This window comes from Bos indicus x Bos taurus, chromosome 19, assembly GCF_003369695.1.
Source record: "Bos indicus x Bos taurus breed Angus x Brahman F1 hybrid chromosome 19, Bos_hybrid_MaternalHap_v2.0, whole genome shotgun sequence".
NCBI classification, from domain to species: Eukaryota; Metazoa; Chordata; class Mammalia; order Artiodactyla; family Bovidae; genus Bos; species Bos indicus x Bos taurus.
This window is the reverse complement of record NC_040094.1, coordinates 29,963,143-29,982,607: the sequence shown is the minus strand read 5'-3', so window position 1 is coordinate 29,982,607 and position 19,465 is coordinate 29,963,143. Positions and strand designations below refer to the sequence as shown.

The following is a 19,465-nucleotide window of genomic DNA, read 5'->3' as shown; positions in this document are numbered from 1 at the left end:
ATTCCGAGTTCCAGACAGGGTTGATGAACGAACACAGACCCAGGCATATTCTGGTAGGATTTCTAAACTCCAAGGTCAAAGCTTCCAGCCAGAAAGAACAAGTGACTCTCACATGAAAAAAAAGAACTTGTCACCTGCAACCTTGGGGCCTCATAGACCGTGGGAAAACATCCACAGATGCCTGAGAGAAAAACAACTGTAACCTAAGAGCCCTTCACCACCGAGCTACCATACACTTCCCAGGAAAAGAAAATATTTGCGGCTCTGCTGAGAGTTAGACAGCATGTCATGCATACCTAAAAAGAACTCTGAGCAAACACTAAAAGTCAGCACCACGCCCGCAAGACAGAGGGTGATGAAAAGACGACAGACCATGGCGTCCCAGCGGACCCTGCAACCAGGTACCATCCACCCTCCCGGGGAACGGGTGGTCTTAGGATGTGTTATGTGAGCTTAAGTTGGTGTGTTTGGGACAGGAAACCGACAGCAAGAGGAATTCTGACGACAATCTGGAACAGAGTAGGAAACCATCTCAGCAAAACCTAAGAGCTGGGGAATGACATGGGGGAGCTCCAGAAACAGACGGGAAGGAGCATGTGAGAACATTTCTAATCTCTCACTGGGGGGATGGCATGGAAGCGTCACACAGGTCATCTTATGGGGGAAAGAGAGGAGGCAGTGCTGAAACATAATGACTCCAGGAAACAGCAGGCTTCTCATATCCGTATAATAACAGGACAATACATTTGATTATAAATATTGGGAAGCATGAAGTAACAATTAATAAGATGTTAAAGAACAGCACTTCCAAGTGAAGGAAGAGAAAAAGGGAACACATTGTAACATGATCAAATCACTAAAAATAAGAAAAAAAGAATGAGTAATAGAAAACATTTTTAAATGAAAATTCACTATATAGAGAATAGGTAACCAACAAGGACCTACTGAATAGCACAGGGAACTATATCAATATTTTGCAGTAACCTGCAAGGGAAAAGAATCTGAAAAATATATATAATATATATATGTTATATATGCGTGTATGATGTCACTCAGTCGTGTCCAGCTTTTTGCGACCCTATGGACTGTAGCCAGCCAGGCTCCTCTGTCCATGGGATTCTCCAGGCAAGAATACTGGAGTGGGTTGCCCTCCTCCAGGGGATCTTCCCAACCCACGATCGAATCCATGTCTCTTATGTCTCCTGCACTGGCAGGCAGGTTCAGGAAATCACTTTGCTGTACACCAGAAGCTAACACAACATTGTAAATCAACTATAATTCAATTTTTAAAAAGGACGTGGTGAAATTGAATACAACAATCGACTCACCTAACTGAATACTTAAGATATAAAGCTCAAAAAAAAAAAAAGATACAAACTCACATTCCGCAAACAATGTACATTATTTTGTATATTGTGTACACAGAACACTGACAAATAACAAATAACACTGACAGAATAATCATCGTGTACTTACTTGATCACAAAAAGGGAATCGTTTTTGAAAACAACATTCTTGGATCACGATCCATAAAATCAGATATCAAGAATAAAGAGTGACTAAAAACTCTTAAACAATTGAAATACCCTGATAACCTTAAGATCAAAGAGGAGATCGAAACTGAAATAACATACTATTTGGAAAGCACTGAAAAAGAGACAATAAAACCTTTGAGGCTTAATAAAAGCCATAGAGGAAATTCACCATCAGGAGCATCGACACTGAAATGGTTTAGTCCTAGGGCCCCTCCTCTGAAAGGACCTCAGCAATTTTTTCACATGGTCATGTTTTTATATACAATTACACAAGTGTTTCTGTGTCCTTTTCTTTTTAACAGAGCCTCTCCCAACGTTCATCCCCAATTATATAAGTTGTGGTCCCCATAAATTTGAATCTGTTCATTTTTGTTTAAATTGCCTTCATTATTATGAGGTCCCATCACCAGAGCTATCGGAAGGATCAAACTGCCAAGCTCTCAGTGTTTCTCTGCAGGGGAACTGCTGGCACTTGGGAAGGACAAGTCTGTGCTGCGTGGAACCATCCCTGAGCATTGCAAGACATTTAGCATCCTTGCCTCCTGGGGACTAAATGCCAGTTGTCCTCTCTACTCATTTTGACAGTAAAAAAAATTCTCCCACAGACCCACAGGGAGAGGAGGTGGTACTAAGTGAAAATGTTAGTCCCTCAGTCGTGTCTGACTCTTTGCAATCCCATAGACTGTAGCCCACCAAGTTCCTCCATCTATGGAATTCTCCAAGCAAGAAAACTGGAGTGGGTTGCCATTCTCTTCTAAGGGATCTTCCCGACCCAGGGACTGAACCTGAATCTCCTGCATTGCAGGCAGATTCTTTACCATCTGACCCACCAGGGAAGCCCAACCACTGTTGAAAACCTATGGGCTGGATTTTGATCTCGCCCAGGCTTAGTATTCACAGGAAAATAAGGATGGATATACAACCATCTCAAGGCTTCTCAAACAGGTTCCAAATCTATCACCATTACATTCAAACTCCAAAAGGGAACACTCCTTTTGAACCAAGGCTCTGACCCATGTCCTAACTTGAAACTTGAATTTGGAATTTACACCTAAGAGCCGCAAAGCCAGGATTCGGGCAGCCAGAAGGAGCAGGTCTTCCTGCAGCCCAGCTACTATGCAACTGAACTTGTGACTGGTTACGTCTGAGGTTCAGCTTTCTCTTTTGTAAAAGGGCGATCATCTTACTTCTCCCAGAGAGCTGGATGAGGAGATGAGATACGTAACGTGCCTGCAAGGGTGTGGAGGTCAGTGACTCTCCAATACTATTTCTCCTTCCACCCCACCCCCTCTGTCTCTCTGGGGAGTTTTCTAGAGCTATGCCCCACCCCTGTCTGAGTACTATGTTGGAAAGTTGGCTGTCTCTTGAAGTTGCCTCCGTGAGCGATATGAAACACATTTTTTCTTGGGAGAACTGAGAAATGGCCCAAAGTCCTAAACCTCTGAACAGACCTGGGGTGAATTTATGAGCCTGTGAGAGGCTCATGCTAATGAGGAATGGACAAGCTTGGGAAAGAATGCCTTTTGGTTTTTGTTCAACAGACACTACCCTAAAATGTGCACAGATAAAAAATGTGAAGAGAAAAGAAATGCCCAGATAGGGTGAGTCAGAATATAATGCACTGGGACTTCCCTGGTGGTCCAGGGGCTAAGACCTGCGCTCCCAATGCAGAGGGCCCAGATTCCATTCCTGATCAGGGAACTAGATCCCACACGCCCCACCTAAAAGTTTGTAATGCTGCCCCAGCCAAGACCCAGCACAGCCAAATAAATAGACAAATATTCTAAAAAAAGAAAAGAAAATGAAAATAAGATCAGCAAATTTAACCGACATGATGGAACATACCCTTCTCCTGCCTGGGCAGGCTGTTGGTGCAGAAGGCAGACTCGGGCAACCGGGGCCGCGCAGGGCCAGGGGCAGAGCTCCAGGACAACAGGCTGCCCCTTGTACTGCCGTTACTGCTCCCGAGCCTGAGGAGCCAGTGGTCAGACAAGGAGGAGCTGGTGGAACCTGCAGAGGGAACACAGAGCTGGTGGGCTTGACCATCCTTCGGGGGCCCCAGAACACTTCTCACTGCCAGATTCCCATCCCCGCGCCCGGAACTACAGAACCAGAGCGGAGCTACAGAAATGAAAGTGAATTGCCAGAGGAGAACCTGTAATTGATGAACCATAGCTTCCCTGGTGGCTCAGAAGGTAAAGAATCTGCCTGCAATGTGGGAGACCCAGGTTTGATCCCTGGGTTAGGAAGATCCCCTGTAGAAGGGCATGGCAACCCACTCCAGGATTCTGGCCTAGAGAATCCCATGGACAGAGGAGCCTGGCAGGCTACAGTCCATGGGGTCGCAAAGAGTCGGGCACAACTGAGCGACTACACTTTCACTTTCTTTTTTAATAAACATAGCTCTCAGGTTGGGTTAAGCGATTATTTCCTATTGAGGACCCACATCCCTTATAACTGCCTCTCCCTTTCTAATGGGACTAATGCAGTGTTATACTACACAAGCTTAACACATTATTGACCTGAGATGTATTAATGTGTCTTTTGTTACCTGAACGTTACTGACTGGCGACACAGCAATACATTTGTAGAGAGTGATACAATTAACATCACCCTGAGAAGGTGTTAGAGCTTAAAATTGATCAAGGGTTTATTATGCAACTTATGAATGTCATTATCATTCACATTTTCCTCCCTTAGGTTTTTGTTCCAACCTTGTGTGTAGTCTAAACCTAAAATTTTCAAAAATGACACATCGCAAAATTTTGAGTGAAAAAGAATTTTTCAGTAAATTTTATGCTGATTGTCCAAGTGACATATATACTAGTGTCTCAGAAGATGACAGTTCTTCAGAATATAGTTCTGATTCAAACAATGTAATTATTAGGCCAACAAAAGATGGAAAGTGAAAATGAAACCTTGGTGCTAAAGAAGGCTCCTTTGCTTCTACAGTAGAGAGAACGAAAGACAACATTTTATGAAAATCGGAAAACTACAGTTGTGTCAGATGTAACAACTGAACATCATAACCGCAAACTGTTAATGAAATAACAGAACCAATTTTTGGCTGACCAAAATAAAAATCGGTGGCCAAGGCAATAGTTTCTGCAAAAATCCCTCGGTCAATAATGAGCTAATTAAGATCAGGCTCATATGAGCAAGAGAGAAAATATAGAATGCCACGCTCCCAAGAGTCACCTGTCACAGGTACAAAATGTTATTCCTTTTCCCGTTCTTGGATCTCAGTGTGTCCCGCCCACATCGTTACAAATGGGACACAGTTCTGTAGGGCTGTACATGCTCTGGAAAGTGAAAGTAAAAGTCGCTCAGTCATGACTGAGTCATGGACGCCCCATACAGTCTGTGGAATTCTCCAAGCCAGAATACCAAAGTGGGTAGCTGTTCCCTTCTCCAGTGGATCTTCCCAACCCAGGGATCGAACACAGGTCTCTCACATTGCAGGCAGATTATTTACCAGCTGAGCTACCAGGGAAGCAGACAAAGCTTCCTCCTTCAGACCCTTGCCAGACCTATCCTGGTCCTTGATGTGACTGAGCATCTTGCCTTTGTTCAATACCCCCCTCTCCCGGGAGGAATGGCAGTACCTACCTCTCATGGAGCTGCTGGCTGACCATGGAGGGATGCTGTTCCTCTTCTGATAAAACAAGATGTAAGCCCCTCGTGTATTGACCTCGTCTTCTAGAAGCGGCTCCACCATGCTGTCATCGTAACTGTACCACTGGCCGTCCAGAGAGTTCCGGCAGTAGGCTGCGAAGGTCCAAACCCCAAGTCCCCGTTAATTGGAGCCCCCCAAAGCAGGAAGAGATTTCCCACTGGCATGGCTGAAAAACAGATAATTTGTCATAGAATGAGAAACATCGGTTCATTTTTAGCCAGAAAGGAATTTGGTGGAATCAGAAAGGATCAACCAGGTATACATCCAGATGCTCACTGATAAAGTGAGTTGTTACCACACAAGCTGAATCCTTATGTTGTAGAGATTGTTCAGGCAAAATTTCTAATAAAAGCGTGTCCTGAGTTCTTTATGGGGGGCTTCCCTGGTGGCTCAGATGGTAAAGAATCTTCCTACAATGCATGACACCCAAGTTTGATCCTGGGTCGGGAAGATCCCCTGAAGAAGGGAATGGCTACTCATTTCAGTATTCTTGCCTGGGAAATCCCACGGACAGAGGAGCCTGGTGGGCTACAGTCAATAGGGTCGCTGAAGAGTCAGACATGACTGAGCAACTGATACTTTCACTTTTTTCAGGTAACAATGCTAACGGTCATCCTGGTTCTTTTGAGAAGCTTCAAAATGCACATCTCTGATTCAGTATGCAAGGAAAACATGCACTTGGGATTATAAGACGCTTCTTTCCTACCTAAGAACTGTAGCCAAACATCTAAGAAAATGATCATAGATAAGACTCTCACCACCTTCCAAACAAATACAAGAGATATTCCTCTCCTTTCCCTCCACGTCTCAGTAAATGGTACCATAACATACTAACTCAGGAGTAAAAGCCAGCTTTTTTTCTGTAATGGGCCAAATAGCTCATTTGGCCAATTTTTGGCTCTGCAGGTCACCTTTGGCCACCTACGGTCTCTGTCATATATTCTTCCTGCTGTTATTTGGTTTTTGTTTTGCCTTTTTACCCCCTTTTAAAATGTAAAAGCCATTTTTAACTCATGAACCGAGCGAACACAGGTACCAGACTGGATCTGCCCACGAGCCACACTCGGCTGGCTTTTTTTTTTTTTTTGGCTGAAACTCATGGCATGTGGGATCTTAGTTCCCTGACCAGGGATTGAACCCACGTCCCCTGCTGTGGAAGCACAGTTGACTGACTTGCACTGGCTCAAACCAGGCACGGGAAGTTCATCTTTGCTCCTGCCTCTCTTCCATCCCATGCTGAGTGCAAAAGCCAGTCTGACCAATTCTCTTTCTCAAATGTGTCTTGAATACCCTATCATTACCCAAGTCCCAGCCAACACCGTCTCCCACTTGAGGCCCAGAAACACCCTCCTAACTGCAATTCCAGCTTATATTCTTGCTCCACCCAATTCTCTGCTCAAGCTAAGACCTCACTTTGTGAACTCGATTATGTCTTTATTCCTCGGCCGAGAACCTTTTAATGGCTTCCCACCACGGTTTGGAAAAATGCAGTCTCTTTTCCATGGCCTCCAGCATCTTGGGATCCAGCCCCATCTTGACTTACTTCCCCCTTCAGTCACAGCGGGATTTCATCAATTCTTAAACACACAAACGCTGCCTCTGGACCTTTGCACACGCTAGCAGTGCTGCCCGTAATGCTTTCCTACCATTATTCACACAGCTAGTTCCACATCTTCTTTCCTAAAGGTAACACGCTCAGGCAGGCCTTATCTGTATCTCAGACACAGCAACCAATCACCTTTCCATGACGCCAAGTAGTGAAAGTGTTAAAGGGACAAGCACCTTTTTATTTCTGTGTCTGAAATTAGTCCCATGAGGGCAGGACTCCTATTCATCTTGTTCATCACTTAGGTTCCAGCACCTAGCCCAGGGTTTGGCATAGAATGGGGACTTCATAAATATTTGCTCAATGAACAGATGAGTGATGGTCCTGGTTGTTTATACGGTCCAATATTTTCCAAATTGCAGGTTCATGAGTACACTAGCAATAGCCCACTTTTCAAAAAAAAAAAAATATTTCCAAGAATTTTTTTCCAGAAATGACCTAATTTATATTAGTGTAGAACAGACCAAGGTATGCAATTATGAACTGAGTGAGCTGCCAAGCTCTTTGTTTCTGTCCTCCCATCCTTCATTCACTTCAAGTTCCTAGAAGGCAGTAACAACTGAATGTACCCCATAGAAATAAATACCAAATCTGATAAGTGGGAGTCTTTGGGCTGAATCACAGATGAGGACAAATGTCACTCTTTGGGTTTCACCTGATATGGTGAAAACTCAGGCTGTAACTAACTTTCTATCCCAACCACCCTCCTAAGCCTGCCCCATGCTTGGACCAGCACCCCCTACCCTCTGGCAGGTTCCGGGCATGGAGCGGGTGAGGGGTCAGCTGGTGTTCAGTGCCCGAGTGAGCTTGGCATCCCATGAGTGTCCCTTCCAAGGGTATCTGGAGGCCCAGGCCACAGCCACGAATGTGGGCATAGCAGCAGCAGCCACGGGCCGCGAGGCAGGCTCACCTGTGTAATGCCCACCTTGCAAACTGCCGTGGTGGTTGCAGACGGCGTAGAGGTCGTACAGGAAGTCTGGCGGGTAGCTGGTGGGCAGGCAGGCTGGCTGCTTCCAGGAAGGAGGCCAGGCGCCCGGCATGGCCTTGGGGCTGGTGCTCCTCTGGGCCACGTGGGGAGCCATGTTGAGCCCGGCGAGCGGGAACTTCACCAGCGTGGAGAGCTTGTTCCTCCTCTCGCCCACCTGGCAGAAGCGCTTGAGGTGGATGATAAGGATGTCAGGCAGGGTCCAGAGGCTCAGCTTCACCACGCCCTGCTGCAGGGCCTGGCAGTGGGGGCAACGCCATGCGTCGTCCTGGGCCAGCTGGAAGGGAAGCCGCCAGGACCGTGAGCCCACCCACCGACGGGCCCTGGCACCCCCCGTCCAGCAGGGGCGCAGACCCCCAGGGCGGGACCTGCTCCTCCTTGGTGTAGAACTGGAAACACTCGTCCAGGGTGCAGCTGTGTTGCTGGTGAGCCTGCTGCTGCCGCCTCACACTGTCTGCATCTTGCACCTGCTCCTCCTGGGGGCTCCCAAACAGGCTGCAGGGGGAGCAGACAGAGGCCGTGTGGGTGTCTCACTTCCCCGCAACACCCCCAACCGAGGGTCTCTACTCCCAGCTAATGGGGTGCAAAGCATCTGCTGTGGAGTCAAAGGCCCCCTTCCTTGGGCTCCCGGAGCGCCCACTCTCTCTTACTGGAATTCTCAGTCTCCCCCAGCAGCCCTGAGAAGGACCAAGCCCTGGGCTTAGGTATCTTTGTCTCATGTGATTCATGGCCTGGCACCTAGTTGAGATTAATAAACCCTCACCAGGCCCACTCCAGTGTTCTTGCCTGGAGAATCCCAGGGACGGCGGAGCCTGGTGGGCTGCCGTCTATGGGGTTGCACAGAGTCAGACACGACTGAAGCGACTCAGCAGCAGCAGCAGCAGCAGGCTGAACAGTGCCTTTTCCCAATGTTGGAAGATGCCCTCGGGGTTAGAGAAGCAGCCACACTGGGTGACTCAGAGTGTGCACTTGAGCCTGACGGCCTGAGTTCAAAGTCCACCTCTGCTAGGCACGGGCTGTGTGACACTGAGCGACCGTTTAGCCTCTCTGTGCCTTGGTTTCCTCATCTGACAAGGTGGATTCAAGTTGGCCCTACCTTACAGAATGGGATATATGAAATATCCTGCACGGATGGAAAGTGCTCAGGGCAGGGCCTGGCCAGGGGAAGTGAATAAGTGTCACCTCACCATTTACAACTGTGACTGTGACCACCACGGCCATCACCCACTGACATCATTATACTATTCCTACTGCTGTTGTTTATAGACAGACAATTGCCAGTGGGGCTTCTTGGAGGAATAGGTCACAGGGCATCTGGGAAGCTTCATACACCCCACAGTGGCATCAGGGGAGCTGGCACAGGAAGGTCCCTTATGCACAAACAGGCTTTGTCTCCTCTGCTGGAGCTGGGCTCTGCTGGACTCACCGCTCCTTGGTGTCAACGTCCCACTCCACGGCCAGTTTGATGTGCGGAGGGCCTCCTGGCCTCCTGAGATGCAGAGCCCTGATGAGAGAATAGGGGGCCCATCCAAGACATGGAGACGGGCTTCCCACTCTCCCCACCCTCCCCACCCCCAGGACCAATGTTCCCAACAGAAACGTCCAGGGCTGCATGGAAACCAAGGTCGGGGGCCTGAGGAGGCACTGTCTGCGGAAGGCTTGGTCCTTCATCTACCCTGAAGCCTCTGTCCTCCCTGTCCTGGGAGCTGTGAGCTCTGAGGGTCTGGTGGCTCAGCGCTCCCACTGCAGCCCCAGCCACCTGCTCAATGACAATAGGTCTGTTCTGTTTGAACATCCTATACACACACCCAATTCTGATGATGCCCAAAATGAGCTGCCGGGTTTCCCTCCACTGTGAAGTGAAAGGAGCACCTTTGAGCCCACCTCCACGACCTAAAAGGTCTTCCCCTTCCAGAGCCCCCCAGACCCAGAAAATCTCATTGGCCCATCGGTCTTTCCAGCTGCTTGCACTCAGCCCATTTCAGAAGAGACTGGTTGGCCTTAATGCAGAAGAAAGTAGAAGACGTGAAATCAAGACACATATAGACAAGCGATGGGAGGGTCTGCCCCTTAAAAGAAAGTTTTGAATGCCCCTTAAAAGAAAAAAGTGGAGATGTCACATAAGCCTCCAGCTGTCACCAAGATGATTCAAAAACAGGTTTTGAGGGACATCCCTGGGGGTCCATGGTTAAGACTCTGAGCTTCCAATGCAGAGGGCATGGGGTTACATCCCTAGTCAGGGAACTAAGATCCTGCATGCTATATAGCATGGCCAAAAAATAAAAATAACAAATAAAACCAAATTGAAACTATCAAAAAAAACAAAACAAAACAAAAACCCAGTGTTTGAGTTCATGGAAGGTATACAATCCTTAACTAGCCATGTGAGTGTGAATAAGTCCTCATCTTTGGGAACCCCAGGGTCCCCTCCATCTCTGAAGTGGCCATCAGTCCTGCTTAGACATAAGGACTGGAAGCACAGAATGTATACAAGGACCTAACCCAGTCGCTAGTGCTGAAGACCAAGGGCAACTAAGATTGTCATCAGTTTTACTGATACACAGCCTTGAAGGAGTCTAGTCAGACAAGAACGTATTCATTCTCTTACCATGTCTGGAACATCCCCTTACCTGTCAACTGCCCAGTGACAGAGGGGCCGACTGTCCTGTGGGGACAAGTAGCTACAGGCCAGGGAGAGTCCCACGACCCGGATGGAGAACAGTGACCCCAGGTTCTGCCAAGCCAAGAACAGGAAGCAGGTCAACGTGCATGTTGGTGTGAATCAGATGGTTATGTGCAAAGAAGTTACTCAAAAAATGCAACTTTCTGATTATAGGGATTTTTTGAATATGTCCTTAATAATTTTTTTCTAAACCTGGAGATATAAAGGCTTTAGATTTTTTTAGAAGATACACCCTATACCTTTTAACATAGTAATCTAATACCATGTAACATTAAATTTTCTGAAACAGCGAACACAGTGATTTAAAATAACATTTTAAAAAATAAAATAACACATGGTTAATTAAAGCAAATGTTGGCACAATAAATGGGAAATTAAACGAATTCTGTCCATCAATTATTAATGGAGAAGGAAATGGCAACCCACTCCAGTACTCTTGTCTAGAAAATCCCATGGACGGAGGAGCCTGGTGCAGGCTACTGCCCAGGGGGTCACAAAGTTAATAGGCAATTTAATTTATCAAGATGATTATAATCGTCACCAGATTACCAAAGTGAGGCAATTATCTAAAAGCAAGCTAGTGTACATTTTACTTATCAAATGCTAAGTATTTGTACACATCGAAATAAGCCACATAAAAGAAATGTCACATATGTTTTTATTCTAAGACATGTATTTTTTTCATATTCTAACTTTTCTGAACTGAAGTAAACCTTGAAAGTGAAAGTCGCTCAGTCGTACCTGATTCTTTGCAACCCCATGGAATTCTCCATTGAACCCCATGGAATTCTCCAGGCCAGAATACTGGAGTATGTAGCCTTTCCCTTCTCCAGGGGATCTTCCCAACCCAGGGATCGAACCCAGGTCTCCCACAATGCAGGCAGATTCTTTACCGTCTGAGCCACGAGGGAAGCCAAGTGAACCTTAAACAGCGTTATTTGCAATAGTCAACTGGTAGAAGTAACCCAAGAATCCATCAACATATGAATGGATAAACCAAATGTGGTATTATAAACACACAAGGGATTCCCTGACAGCTCAGCCGGTAAAGAATCCACCTGCAATGCAGGAGATTTCAGTTTGATTCCTGGGTTGGAAAGATCCCCTGGAGAAGGGATAGGCTACCTACTCTAGTATTCTTGGGCTTCCCTAGTGGCTCAGCTGGTAAAGAGTCTGCCTGCAATGCGGGAGACCTGGGTTTGATCCCTGCCTTGGAAAGATCCCCTGGAGTAAGGGAATGGCTACGTACTCCAGTATTCTGGGCTGGAGAATTCCATGGACTATACAGTCCATAGAGTCTCAAAGACACACACAATGGAATATTACTCAGCCTTAACAAACAAGTAAATTCAATGCATGCTGCAACATGAATGGACCCTGAAAACATTTTGCTTAGTGAAATAAACCAGACGCAGAAGGGCAAATATTGTATGGTTCTATTTATATGAGATACCCAGAGTGGTCAAATCCTTAAAGACAGAAAGTAGAATGGAGGTTCCCAACAGGCTAGGTGCTGGGAGAGCAGAGAGCTGTTATTTAATAGGTATAGTTTTTGTGGGTATGAGGAAAAATTTAGGGGGTATAGTGGTGATGGCTATGTATCATGAGGAATACAATTAATGCACACTTGTGAATGGTTAAAATTAATGTTACATGCGTTTTTCCACAATGTTTTAAAAAAATCAAGTCAGGGGTTGCCTGTATCATAATTTTGCAGGCCCCACTGACTGCTTGGTTCTAAAACTGAAATGGCTGTAGAGGTGCAGAGGCAAAAGTACATGGGAGACCACGGGGAGACTAAGAACAGCTGATTTCAGTGTTTGCATGAAAGTGGTTCTGTCCACTTTCAACAGCAAGGAGCACAGGGTTTGGGGAAGGCCAAAGCTATTACTAGGTATTCTGACCTACTTAGGGAGAAATTCGAGTTTCTAATTTGGGCAGATCTGCCGGGCAGTTCATGGAGCAAAAATGCTTTGGAGATAAAGATTTGGTACAAAGGTAGAAAAGGTCATTAACAAAATGATATTTGGGGTAAATCCTGAGTCAAATGTATGGTTTTCCCTGGGCAGGAAAGCACATAAATTATGAATAATTATGAAGAAATCCCTTTGAAATGTTTGGGACATCCTCCAAATGGGAAGATTGTACTTAGAGAATAATTGGGGGTAAATGAAACTCGGGGGCTACTGACCTGTCCCTAAAAATGTTAAAGTCTTCTATGCCAAGCAGCCATCAGAACAACTTCTGATGCTATCGGGGCTAAAAGGAATGGTTTTAGGGAATTCCCTTATGGTCCAGTGGTTAAGAGTTCGTGTTTCCAATACAAGGGGTGGGAGTTCTATCCCTGGTTGGGGAACGAAGATCCCACATACCCCATGGCATGGCCAAAAAATAAGAAATGGTTTTAAAATTTGTTGCTTTTATTTGGAAACTACCAGACTCTACACATGGACATCACCAGATGGCCAATACAGAAATCAGATTGATTATATTCTTTGCAGCCAAAGATGGAGAAGCTCTATACAGTCAGCAAAAACAAGACCTGGAGCTGACTGTGGTTCAGATCATGATCTCCTTATTGCCAAATTCAGACTTAAATCAAAGAAAGTAGGGAAAACCACTAGACCATTCAGGTATGACCTAAATCAAATTCCTTACAATTATACAGTGGAAGTGACAAATAGATTAGATCTGATAGGCAGAATGCCTGAAGAACTATGGATGGAGGTTCGTGACACTGTACAAGAGGCAGGGATCAAGACCATCCCCAAGAAAAAGAAATACAAAAAGGCAAAATGGTTGTCTGAGGAGGCCTTGCAAATAGCTGAGAAAAGAAGATAAGTGAAAGGCAAAGGAGAAAAGGATAGATATACCCATTTGAATGCAGAGTTCCAAAGAATAGCAAGGAGAGATAAGAAAACCTTCCTCAGTGATCAATGCAAAGAAACAGAGGGAAACAATAGAATGGAAAAGACTAGAGATCTCTTCAAGAAAATTAGAGATACCAAGGGAACATTTCATGCAAAGATGGGCACAATAAAGGACAGAAATGGTATGCACCTAACAGAAGCAGTATTAAGAAGAGGTATGAAGAATACACAGAAGAACTATATATAAAAAAAAGATCTTCATGATCCAGATAACCACGATGGTACGATCACTCGTCTAGAGCCAGACATCCTGGAATGTGAAGTCAAGTGGGCCTTAGGAAGCACCACTACAAACAAAGCTAGTGGAGGTGATGGAATTCCAGATGAGCTATTTCAAATCCTAAAAGATGATGCTGTGAAAGTGCTGCACTCGATATGCCAGCAAATTTGGAAAACTCAGCAGTGGCCACAGGACTGGAAAAGGTCAGTTTTCATTCCAATCCTGAAGAAAGGCAATGCCAAAGAATATTCAAATTACCACATAATTGTACTCATCTCACACACTAGCAAAGTAATGCTCAAATTCTCTAAGCCAGGCTTCAACAGTACATGAACTGTGAACTTTCAGATGTTCAAGCTGGGTTTAGAAAAGGCAGAGGAACTAGAGATCCAATTGCGAACATCTGTTGGATCATTGAAAAAACAAGAGAGTTCCAGAAAAACACCTACTTCTGCTTTATAGACTATGCCAAAGCCTTTAACTCTGTGGATCACCAAAAACTGTGGAAAATTCTGAAAGAGATGGGAATACCAGACCACCTGACCTGCCTCCTGAGAAATCTGTATGCAGGTCAAGAAGCAACAGTTAGAATTGGACATGGAAAAACAGACTGGTTCCAAATCAGAAAAGGAGTACGTCAAGACTGTATACTGTCACCCTGCTTATTTAATTTATATGCAGAGTACATCATCCAAAATGATGGGCTGGATGAAGCACAAGCTGGAATCAAGATTGCCAGGAGAAATATCAATAACCTCAGATATGCAGATGACACCACCCTTATGGCAGAAAGCAAAGAACTGAAGAGCTTCTTGATGAAAGTGAGAGGAGAGTGAAAAAGTTGGCTTAAAACTCAACATTCAGAAAAAGAAGATCATGGCATCTGGTCCGATTGCTGCCGCTGCTACTGCTGCTAAGTCGCTTCAGTCGTGTCTGACTCTGTGCGACCCCATAGACGGCGGCCCACCAGGCTCCCCCGTCCCTGGGATTCTCCAGGCAAGAACATTGGAGTGGGTTGCCATTTCCTTCTCCAATGGGTGAAAGGGAAAAGTGAAAGTGAAGTCGTTCCGTCATGTCCGACTCTTCACGACCCCATGGTCTGCAGCCTACCAGGCTCCTCTGTCCATGGGATTTTCCAGGCAAGAGTACTGGAGTGGGGTGCCATTGGTCTGATTACTTCATAGCAAATAGATAGGGAAACAGTGGAAACAGTAACAGACTTTATTTTTGGGGCTCCAAAATCACTGCAGATGGTGACTGTAGCCATGAAATTAAAAGACGTTTGCTCCTTGGAAGAAAAGCTATGACCAACCTAGACAGCATATTAAAAAGCAGAGACATTACTTTGCCAACAAAGGTCCATCTAGTCAAAGCTATGGTCTTTTCAGTAGTCTATGGATGTGAGAGTTGGACTATAAAGAAATCTGAGCGCTGAAGAATTGATGTTTTTGAACTGTGGTGCTGGAGAAGACTCTTGAGAGTCCCTTGGACTGCAAGGAGATCCAACCAGTCAATCCTAAAGGAAATCAGTCCTAAATATTCATTGGAAGGACTGCTGCTGAAGCTGAAACTCCAATACTTTGGGCACCTGATGTGAAGAACTGACTCATTGGAAAAGACCCTGATGTTGAGAAAGATTGATGGCAGGAGGAGAAGGGGATGTCAGAGGATGAGATGGTTGGATGGCATCACTGATTCTTTGGACATGAGTTTGAGTAAGCTCTGGGAGTTGGTGATGGACAGGGAAGCCTGGTGTGCTGCAGTCCATGGGGTCGCAAAGAGTCGGACATGACTGAGCGACTGAACTGAACTGAACCAGTCTGAGAATCAATAAACGAGCAAGGCATAAAGGTGTTCCTTCTTGGAGTTTTTCATGTGTTTTTCAAAAATTGGACAAAATTATTTGAATATCTACATTCTCATATTTGGACATAAACATCAATTTTAGTTTTCCACAGGAGTAATACTTCAAGTCCCTTAAAACTGTTTTTTCATTTCTTTTTTTATATTGGAGTATAGCCGATTAACAATGTTATGGTAGTTTTAGGTGGAGAGCAACAGGATGCAAGTCCATTGAAACTTTTGGTTCAAATGTCTACATTACAGTTTTTTACAGTAAGTTTCTCTCCAGGAAGAACTATGGGAAGCCACAAACGAATGATGTAAATTCCACTCTTTCTTCCAGTTTTTTAAAAAAATATTTATTTGTTTGGCTGCACTGGGTCTCAACTCTGGGATCTTTTCTCCTGGTTGAGGCATGCTAGATCTTCAGCTCCAGCATGGGAACAATTAGTCGTGGCATGTAGGATCTGGTTCCCTGACCAGGGATAGAACCTGTTGCCCCCTGCATTGGGAGAATGGACTCTCAGACACTGAATCACCAGGGAAGGCCCCAGTGCTGTTTCGAAAGATTTAACAAGCGAAAGCTCCATCTGTGAAAGGTCTTTGGTAATGTGACAAAGAGAGGAACGGCACAGGTCATAAAATGGTGATTTTTCTTGCATAAAAAAGTTATTTGATATGACAATGTGAATGCTGTCATTGATGCTAAATTCTTGTTTCTCCTGAGCTACCCCTAAATTCCTACCCTACACACACACAACACACACACACACGCACACACACACACACACACTGACCTGTATGGGGACTTCGCTCTTCATGAGGTATCGGACTTTGCTAAGAATGCACTGCTGGAGCTGGATCCATGAGATGGCTCTGTCTTCCCTTACCAAGAAAGGAGGCCCAAACCTGGAAATCCAAGTATATGAGGTTATTTCAGCAAAACAAAAACCAACAATACCCAAGAGTCAACAGTGTTGACTCTACTCATTGGCTTCACTCAATGGGATCCCACATACCATGCACCAGAGCCAATTAAAAAAAAAAAAAACTTAAAAAAAAAATAGAGATGAGAGCAGTTATCATTGTTCCTAAAACCAATAGAAAAACCTCTGATACTTAATTGTTACAGATGGTGTTAGCCATCTGCTGAGGGCTATCACTTTTGATCCTCTTGATCAGAAAGCACCTCACACCCTACTCCTTGTGGATCAACATTAAGAATGGATATTTAATCTTTTTCAAATTAGAATTATTCCAGCCCAAATTCCAAGTACATGTTGACACACCCCAGAAATCAAGTGAAAGAAAGACAAAGTTAAACATACCTGCTGGCCTGCTGCCCGGAGCCCACCAGATTACAGAAGAGGATTAGCACCGAGGTCTCGATGTGGACGGGCAGCGATAATCGCTGACCCTCACGGGCTGCCAAGCACGGGGAGACCAGTAGACCAGATGGACGAGCTGAAGATCAAGAATTACATTTGTGTTCTTAAAGGAGCTACTGCGCTGGGTCAGAACACTGGCTTCTAGCCCCTCTTCTCTTTGAGCATCTATTAACCACCCATGGGAGACACTGGAGGGCTACAGGGAAAGCAATATTAAGGTTCATGGCACATGTGCCGCTGGACACTTGGTGCAAGAAGAGGATCTACACGGTAGTGAACTTGCTGCTGTGTTCAGCCGATTTTAAAATACAGAGATTTTTCAGTTCTAATGAGATAGATGAAACTGGAGCCTATTATACAGAGTGAAGTAAGCCAGAAAGAAAAACACCAATACAGTATACTAACGCATATATATGGAATTTAGAACGATGGTAATGACAACCCTGTATGCGAGACAGCAAAAGAGACACAGATGTATAGAACAGTCTTTTGGACTCTGTGGGAGAGGGAGGCGGGGGATGATTTGGGAGAATGGCATTAAAACATGTATAATATCATATAAGAAACGAATCGCCAGTCCAGGTTCGATGCAGGATACAGGAAGCTTGGGGCTGGTGCACTGGGATGACCCAGAGGGATGGTATGGGGAGGGAGTTGGGAGGGAGGTTCAGGATGGGAAACACGTGTACACCCGTGGCGGATGCATGTTGATGTATGGCAAAACCAATACAATATTGTAAAGTAAAAAATAAATAAATAAATATATTTTAATAAATAAAATACAGAGATTTTAATCAACACTTTTCAAAGCCAATCTGAAAAATATACCAAAATGATTTTGGTTGCTTGTATGCTTTGATCAGAGAGCTGTAGAGTTTCTGCTCTCTTAGAAAGCCAACATAAGAAGAACAGAGGGAATGCAAAAATCTTTGTCATTGAGAAAGTAGAAGAATTGGACCATCCTCAATTTCCAATCAGCTCTGAAATTTTACTTTTAAGGCACAGACGGGTGACCTGTGATTAAATTTGAAACGAGGGCTTGTTTCACTGAGTTATCACATAATCAGGGCCTGTCAATGTTTTATTCCAGATTCCACACCCAGAGTCTCTCCAGTGACTCAAAGTGACTGCAGATACTTGGTTCCCACAGCCAGTCTGCCACCTAGGCTGGCTAAGGATACAGCCTGGGCAGAGAATTTATCTGTGGTACATGGTAAGACTGGCACAAGGTGCTCTAATATGAGTCTTCTTGACTGGTTAATTGGACCAAAATGTATACTGACCTACAATGAAAGGCTGTCAGAAACTGACCACCTTTGCCTATCCAAAGTTTAGGAAAAGTAAACATAGGGAAGTGAGACTATTAACAAAATGTCTTTTAATAACCTATTTGACCATCTACTACTCCAGTTTATAAGGGTTTTTTTTATTAATTTATTTTTATTGAAGGATAATTGCTTTACAGAATTTTGTTATTTTCTGTCAAACCTCAGCTCAACATGAATCAGCCATATATAAATATATCTCCTCCCTTCTGGAACTCCCTCCCATCTCCTTCCCTATCCCACCCCTCTAGGTTGATACAGAGCCCCTGTTTCAGCTTCCTGAGCCATACAGCAAATTCCCGTTGGCTATCCATTTTACATATGGTAATGTACGTTTTCATATTACCCTGTCCATACATCTTACCCTCTCCTCCCCTCTCCCCATGCCCATAAGTCTATTCTCTATGTCTGTTTCTTCACTGTTGCCCTGTAAATAAATTCTTCTGTACCATTTTTCTAGATTCTGTATGTATGCATTAGAATATGGTATTCATCTTTCTCTTTCTGACTTACTTCACTCTGTATAATAGGTTTTAGGTTCATCCACCTCATTAGAACTGACTCAAATGTGTTCCTTTTTATGGCTGAGTAATATTCCATTGTGTATGTGTACCACAACTTCTTTATCCATTCATCTGTTGATGCACATCTAGGTTGCTATAACAGTTTTACTTCAAGCACTGACCTTGAACCATAAGACTCCTGAAGACAAAGATTACTCCAGCACCCATTCTGAATGAAAGTGAGTTGCTCAGTTGTGTCCGACTCTTTGCCACCCTATGAATTGTAGCCTACCAGGCTCCTCCACCCATGGGATTTTCCAGGCAAGAGTACTGGAGTGGGGTGCCATTTCCTTCTCCAGAGGATCTTCCCCACCCACGGATTAAACCCAGGTCTCCTACATTGTAGGCAGGTGCTTTACCATCTGAGCCACAAGGGAAGTCCCATTCTGAATAGTGGTTCTCAAAATGTGGCTCCAGGATCATTATCACCAGAGCTTACCAGACAAGTAATTTCTCAGGCCCCACCCCTGGCCTTCTGAGTCAAAAGCCCTGTGGGTAGGATTCAGAAATCTGCTTAAACAAGCTCTCCAGATGATTCTGATACTAAGGTTTTGAGAATTCCTGTATTAGTTGATTGATTTTTAATAATGAATCATCTGTAAAACAAATATCAGAGAAAATAAGCCTGATATTTCCAAGTACTAAAACTGAATGTCTTATGCCTTAGCACCCAATAGGTATTCTCTCAAACCTATAATTCATAATATGCAAA

At 44.7% G+C, this 19,465-nt stretch overlaps 1 protein-coding gene across 5 annotated transcripts in view; it reads right to left on the bottom strand.

Moving 5' to 3' along the window:
* USP43 (ubiquitin specific peptidase 43) overlaps positions 1-19,465 on the bottom strand; it is a 51,584-nt gene that overhangs the window by 5,543 nt on the left and 26,576 nt on the right. For 2 of the 5 annotated variants that reach the window (XM_027517564.1, XM_027517566.1), the window contains 8 exons: positions 16,806-16,941; positions 16,275-16,386; positions 10,433-10,536; positions 9,229-9,306; positions 8,171-8,297; positions 7,728-8,079; positions 5,145-5,303; positions 3,381-3,545 (listed from right to left, as the gene is read on the bottom strand). In XM_027517564.1, the coding sequence (XP_027373365.1) occupies positions 3,381-3,545; positions 5,145-5,303; positions 7,728-8,079; positions 8,171-8,297; positions 9,229-9,306; positions 10,433-10,536; positions 16,275-16,386; positions 16,806-16,941 (1,233 nt within the window). The remainder of the gene's footprint in view (positions 1-3,380; positions 3,546-5,144; positions 5,304-7,727; positions 8,080-8,170; positions 8,298-9,228; positions 9,307-10,432; positions 10,537-16,274; positions 16,387-16,805; positions 16,942-19,465) is intronic. The other 3 variants (XM_027517565.1, XM_027517567.1, XM_027517568.1) reach the window with 2 other exon arrangements.